The following is a 7,013-nucleotide window of genomic DNA, read 5'->3' as shown; positions in this document are numbered from 1 at the left end:
ACACTTCTTGCTCTCTTTGCTTTTATTAACACATAGTCATGTGTTTGTAATGCCTTTTTAAACATGCAGTACAACACATCGTTACCAGTGCAATCTTTGTTTTGGTAATAAATTAAAATTAAACATTGTCCTTTCACCGTAGTGCACTCCGATATAGATCAACATTTCTTTTTAAAACAAAACCCAAATGATTTCCTGTATGTGTATCTGAACCCCAGAGATAAAATCGACCAATCCGGTCTCAATAGATAACAGATAAAACTTTTTTTTTTTTTATTTAATCTTGGCAACCAGCGTTTGTTGTTGCTTTTGTAGCCTTTCTCTCACTATTTCTTCAAGAGTGAACAGATGTCTGTCTGGGTCCTCAGGCATGGTAGTCCTCACCGCGTGAGCCAGCTGGAACAGGTACTCGGTGTTCTCCCCGCTCGGACCGGTGGAGTTCACGATCTGGTTGGCTATCTCCTCCAGGGGCGCGGGGCCGAGGTAGTTGGGGTTTTCCTCGTTGCCGATGTAAAGCAACGTCGGGCTGGGCGAGTGGTTGGACTGAGGACGGGGGTAGAAGGTCACCGTGATGACCTGGTAGCCGCCTTTTTCGCGGTAGTCGAGGTAGCGCTTCACTTCCTGCTCCTGCCCCGTCGGCAGCTTGTAGGCGACGCCCCAAACGCACCCCTGCAGGAGGGGAACAGAGTTCAGATACATTACACACTTGGAGATACAAGCAAAAAAATTAAAATGCTGAATTTTCTTGACTACACTGCAAAAACAGAACTAAAAATAAGTCAAATTTTCTTGAAATGAGTGTATTTGGCCTTGATTTGAGCAGGTAAATAAGATTATCTGCCAATGGAATGAGTATTTTGACCCCTGAAATAAGATATTTAGATATTCTGCCCTCTAAATAAGACTGTGGAGATGAGTTGTTCCTATTTTAAGTGCAAAAATCTCATTACATTGGCAAACCCTCTTATTTACCTGCTTAAATCAAGGACAAATACACTAATTTCAAGAAAATTTGAGTTATTTTTAGTTTCAGTTTTTGCAATGTAACTTATTCCAGAAATAAAACCCAGTTGTTTCAATCACTTACAACTGGTTATCACTCACCTCGGGATCCTCGATCAGAGTCACGACACGACCGGGCTGGAAAGAAAATGAGATGTTTTTAGATGCCGTACATCCAACCATTAACTAAAAGTATGCATCATCGAATAAAGATAACATTAAAAGTGAATATATCTCAGTAATTCAATTTAGAAGGTGAAACTCAATATAGATCTATTATACAGAGGGTGGTTCATTTTGTGCTGACATTTCTGTTTATTTTGATGATTTTGGCCTACAGTTAAGGAGAACGTCAAATTAAGTTTCTTGGAAAATTAGAATATTAAGATGGGTAAAAGAAAAGTGACCTTTAATACAGACATTATGGGGTCCGCAATAATGGCTGGTTGATGAGTCTTTACACTAAAGGTCATTGCCAATGAAGCAGCTTGTTCAGAGAGCTGTTTTGAAGTACTTTTAAAGGGAAGTTGAGTGGAAGGAAAAAGTGTGGTAAAGGAAGGAGCACTGTCACCCAGCAGAGTAAAATTTTGTCTTGGGTAATATTATCATTTCTGATACAGTTGATTTGGGGTTTTCATAAGCTGGAAGCCATAATCATAAAATAAACACAGAATAATGCTTGGAATGTGTACCGCTGTTGCAGATGTTTATAAGGCATACAAGCCTCATGTACCTTATGCCTGTAAGCTGTCACACAGTTATCTACTGCGGGTAAGATATTAACTAATTGTGTTGTCCTAACAGAACCTTGTCAGGTTGGCTGGTGGTCGTAAAGGGCTATATAAATGAGTAAATGAATAAAATGGTACTCATGTGTAGTTACATGATACAACACCCCTTATCTGTCCTTTAATAACTACTTTCACTTAGACACACTTTCAAATATTAGTCAGATTTAGAATTGTTTGATCATGCCCAAGTTTGATTGATTTCCTTTCTTCTTTTTTTTTATTTACTTTCCGGGTTGTATGTTTGTTTATATAGGCTAGATTAATTTCATAAAAGTTGCTGCAGATTTGTGCTTTTCTTTAACCTGCAGCATTTGCGTGCTGTTTGTAGTGCAAATCTAAACTAAACAAATGAATGTCGACACTTTCCTCAACGTCCACAAAGAGCAAGTAATCATGATCTGGCATTAGACGGCGTCAGGAAAGGACAAGTCAGCTGGTTACATAAAATACAGAGATAACATACATTTGACGTGAGCTGTTACTTGTTTTCTGGCCTATTGACTCCTATAAATCATCTAATTAACAGAGAAATGCATCTTACTAAAGGTGGATGGCTGAAGACGGCCGGTTCTGCAACATTTATGATGAATTACCTGAGATCCCTTAGCTATGTGAAATAATTTTTGTTTTAAATGCTTGCAGTAATGTCAAGATACTCTAAAATTCAGACAATATTGCACTGACAACTAATGATAAATCTATGTTATTTTTATTACCCTTATACTATAAAAATTAATCTGCTGGTAAGTAGGCATACAAAATCCGAACATTTAAAAATCTGAACCACCTAGAATGATCAAAGCTTGATTGATTTTTCCAAAACAAAACTAAATTATATCTTAAACTCACTATTTAACTGCAAGGATTCACTTGAAGCAGAGTACAAGTGAATTCTGCTGTTCTTCAAAGCAAAATATTCCCTCTTGCTGTTTTATTGGTGAAAATATATTTCACAAAAATGACATTTTGGCACAATAAAGGGGTCACTGTTAATCAAATAACTGTCACTAAAAAATCCAAACTAATTTGTTTATTTTTGACATTGTCTTTTTTATCATCGTGGGTCACTCCTTTCATGGTAATCTGATATAGCCCAATTTTTAATAATTGGTTTATTTATCAGGATCAACACAATCAGACAACTAAAAAGTCAGAGTAATGTAGAGTTTCAATGCATACATGGTTTGAAGAAGCCAAAGGCTAACCTGCGATTACTATTCCCTAGTTGTCAGGATTGAGGAGGCGAGGACCTAGGCGGCAACGAGGCAGAGGCAGGCGCATGGGGTTAAACAAAAGGTATTTAATGAAAGCAAAACTCACAAGACCTCTGGCAGCAACAGCACGTGGAAAACTCAGGAGGACGCAGAGGGTGATCACAGAATGACCCGACGACGGGGAAACAAACTGAGGCAACTTATATACACGCGCGCACACAACGGGGATAATTAAACACAGGTGAGTCCAATCAACAGAAACACAACACAGGATCCTGACATTACCCCCCCCTTAAGGGCGGATCCCAGACGCCCACTAGTGTCCAATCAGAAAGGGAAAACAACCCGGCCAGGGCGGGTGGAGGGGGTCTAGGACGGCGGGCTAGAGTCCAACAAAGAGTTCAGGTGGCTCAAAACGATGGCTTGGGAGCACTGAACTGTGGCAGCAATGACTTTGGGACCTGATGGGGCCGGCGGAGGACGGCCCGGGTATGGCAAACGGCGGAGCAGCAGGGTCCTCGGCGGGCACCGTGGAGGACGACCTGGGCGCGGCAGGCGGCGGAGCAGGGTCAGCCGGCGGCAGGGCAGTAGAGTCTTAGGCGGCGGGCGACCCCGGCGAGGCTGACGGCGGAGCAGCAGGGTTACTGGTGGCGGTCGTCGCGGAGGGCGACCCCGTCGTGGCTGGAGCAGCCGGCAGCGAGGCAGCAGGATCTCAGGCGGCCGGCAGTGGAGTCTCGCCTTGGTTCTCCTGGCGTCGAGCTCCACGGAAGGAGCCTTTACTGGAGGCGGGTCCCCCTGGACCGCCTCGCTGGACTGGAGAGCTGGCACTGGAGGCGGGTCCCCCTGGACCGCCTCGCTGGACACTGGAGGTTTGACTGGAGGCGGGTCCCCCTGGACCGCCTCGCTGGACACTGGAGGTTTGACTGGAGGCGGGTCCCCCTGGACCGCCTCGCCGGACTGGGGAGCGATGACTGGAGGCGGGTCCCCCTGGACCGCCTCGCCGGACTGGGGAGCGATGACTGGAGGCGGGTCCCCCTGGATCGCCTCGCCGGACTGGGGAGCGATGACTGGAGGCGGGTCCCCCTGGACCGCCTCGCCGGACTGGGGAGCGATGACTGGAGGCGGGTCCCCCTGGACCGCCTCGCCGGACTGGGGAGCGATGACTGGAGGCGGGTCCCCCTGGACCGCCTCGCAGAACTCGGGAGCGTCGTGGAAGGGAGGCGGATTCCCCTGGAACCCCTCCCGGGACTTGAGAGCGTCGGCGGCCTCGGACTGTGGCGGGACAACAGCACAGGCCGGTGGCGGCGGAACGTCAGCGAAGGCCGGCGGCGGCGGGACGTCAGCGAAGGCCGGCGGCGGCGGGACGTCAGCGAAGGCCGGCGGCGGCGGGACGTGCACACCCTTGCAGGCTTTGGCCGTGGTGGGTGGAGCAGGACCTTGGATGGCCGGCGGGACAGAGCTTTCTTCGGCCGGCTGTATAGGTACGTGCACACCCACGCAGGCTTGGGCCGTGGCGTGTGCAGGGGGATCTTCAGCGTCGGCCAGTGGGACTGCGCTTACTTTAGCGGCCGGCGGGACTGGGCTGTCTTCTGCGGCCGGCGGAGCAGAGAACTTGGAGACGAACGCGTCTGGCTGGGCCTCAAGGGAGGTTCTGTGCCGGCGAGCCCGGCGTCTGCGCCGGGGGAAGCCAGACTGCGATGCGGAGACTGCTGCTGGTGGTGAGGCCGCGGTGGAGACAGCAGCAGAGGCGATGGTCGATGAGGGTACGTGCGCACCCACGCAGGCTTTGGCCGTGGCGTGCGCAGCAGGAGCCCTAGGTCTGGCCGGTGAAGGCATGTGCGCACCCACGCAGGCTTTGGCCGTGGCGTGCGCAGCAGGAACGGTCCAGCTGGGGAACAGATCATCTCTGTCTCCATAGAAGAAGTCCCACAGACTGGATTCCTCCACATGAGGCGCTCTAGGACAGTGTGGAACTAAAGGAGGCTGGTCATCCCAATTATCCATTTCGGAGTGGCTGAACTGGGGCTGCTGCAGGTGCCTGGGCACCATCCTGAGACTTCCTTTATACGCCCCTGCTTTCCCCGCAGACCGGCCGATGAGAGGCAAACGGAGGAGGTGCGGTCGGATTCCTCGGAGCCGGGGTGAAGGTTGTTGGGCGGCAGTGAAGGGAAGCAAAAAGATGAGTCGGCGACGGTGGCTGACCCTCGCGGGAGGAATGCGGGGCGTCAGCCTGGCACGACGCGGGGTTTCCTCTTCTTCGCCGTCCTTCATGCCTGCCCCGCGCCGGTGGCTGACCCCCGCGGGAAGTTTGCGAGGCGTTAGTCCAGCACGGCGCGGAGACCTTCTCCTTCTGTCTCCAGAGCTGATTAAACAGCCCGATTATTTCCAGCCCCGTTGCCTGGCCCTCTCTTGGTCGGGTCATTACTGTCAGGATTGAGGAGGCGAGGACCTAGGCGGCAACGAGGCAGAGGCAGGCGCATGGGGTTAAACAAAAGGTATTCAATGAAAGCAAAACTCACAAGACCTCTGGCAGCAACAGCACGTGGAAAACTCAGGAGGACGCAGAGGGTGATCACAGAATGACCCGACGACGGGGAAACAAACTGAGGCAACTTATATACACGCGCGCACACAACGGGGATAATTAAACACAGGTGAGTCCAATCAACAGAAACACAACACAGGATCCTGACACTAGTTAGTTTTTTTTTTTTTTTTATCTTGTCAACAATACAGTGCAATAATAAAATAACTTACTTAAGTACTTTGGCTAAGCACAGAAAAAAACTTTTCTGTTGCAAACAGTATGCAAACATACCACATCAGCTTTCAAAATGCTGCAACATTTATAACCCACGGTAATGATCTTTGAAAGTTATTCTAATTCTCTTAAGGATGAAATAGTTTGTTTTAAACATTTTGCAGATATGTCCACTTTTTTTTCCAAATTTGTGGCACCTTTTCTTCTGCCTGGGATTTCTACCTAAGATATTTCCTAGTGAGTTCACGAATCAGAACCAAAGCAGGTCTTGTCTGGAGAATAATTTGAACCCAACATGAAACTGAGGATGATCTGCTTGTCATCAAGGCACTGAAGTTTAAGTTGGAGCTCCTCCTAGAACCGGTGGACTAGCCCTTTTAGGGAAGCTAGCTCCAACATCGCCAGTAGACAGAAATGTGAAACCCCTTCAAGCGTCCGCCTCTTTTTTTTTAACGTTAAAAACAGTATGGAAGTACTGAGAGAGCGCCCACCTTCCCCGGGACTCCGCGGTGGTCGGTGCTGCCCTGCCAGAACCGGCGGCTGAAGCCCTTAATGTAGCCGACTCTCTTCTCCTCGTAGGGGAAGTCCACTTTCCAAATCAGGGACCCGTAACCGAAGACCCACATAGCGACGGCAACTGGACGGACTGGTACCGGTTTATTCAGTCATCTACAGCTTACACAGACGGTCCCACCTTTATAAAACCCGGCATATTTAGCCGTAACTGTGTTGAACGGGACACCGGCTGTCACCCTGGCAACAAACGGTCAAACCTTCCGGGTTACGTAACCTTTTTCTACTTCCGTTGACTACCTTTCGCTATAAAACACAGTTATTAAAAGTTTAGCAAATTTCTTTATTGACATTGAAGCTAGCATATAAATATCCTTACAAAACATGTTTATTCCACCATTAATTAGCGGTTTAGCGTCATCTTAGTCTGGACAGGTGATTCCTTTGGAGGGTTTGGCCTTTTATTTTGAAGGGAAAAACTTTACCCCGGATGTCTCCAGTCCGGTGTAAGAACACTATTGAGGTCAAAGTGCAAAAGAAAGTTTGTCATTAGGAAATAAATCAACATCGCAACACATTTTCATTTTAAAATGTCAAGTTACAGATTAAGAACTGTTAAGTGCAATATAAACAACAACTAATTGTAAATGGAAAAAAGGTACAGAAAAAAAGAAGAAAGAATATTGAACAAAAGAAATAAACTGGGGATTGATTAGAAAATACACATTATAC

At 47.9% G+C, this 7,013-nt stretch overlaps 1 protein-coding gene across 1 annotated transcript; it reads right to left on the bottom strand.

Moving 5' to 3' along the window:
- On the bottom strand, positions 1 to 6,567 carry chac2 (ChaC, cation transport regulator homolog 2 (E. coli)). The gene is made up of 3 exons (XM_012873536.3): positions 6,260 to 6,567; positions 1,105 to 1,140; positions 1 to 669 (listed from the first exon to the last, which is right to left on the bottom strand). Exons 1-3 carry the CDS (start codon positions 6,392 to 6,394, stop codon positions 274 to 276), a joined length of 567 nt encoding a protein of 188 aa, XP_012728990.1. The 5' UTR covers positions 6,395 to 6,567; the 3' UTR covers positions 1 to 273.
- Positions 6,568 to 7,013: the final 446 nt, after the last annotated feature.

The sequence above is a fragment of the Fundulus heteroclitus genome, chromosome 10, assembly GCF_011125445.2.
Source record: "Fundulus heteroclitus isolate FHET01 chromosome 10, MU-UCD_Fhet_4.1, whole genome shotgun sequence".
In the NCBI taxonomy this organism is placed as follows: Eukaryota; Metazoa; Chordata; class Actinopteri; order Cyprinodontiformes; family Fundulidae; genus Fundulus; species Fundulus heteroclitus.
Note: the sequence above shows the minus strand (reverse complement) of the source record. Positions and strands in the feature narration are given on the sequence as shown.

Coding starts and splice junctions, on each gene's coding strand:
- chac2 (XM_012873536.3), bottom strand. CDS start 6,394: ATGTGGGTCTTCGGTTACGGGTCCCTGATTTGGAAAGTGGACTTCCCC. Junction 1,141..6,259: donor ACCGCGGAGTCCCGGGGAAG/GTGGGCGCTCTC, acceptor TTTTCTTTCCAG/CCCGGTCGTGTCGTGACTCT. Junction 670..1,104: donor CTCTGATCGAGGATCCCGAG/GTGAGTGATAAC, acceptor CCCCTCCTGCAG/GGGTGCGTTTGGGGCGTCGC.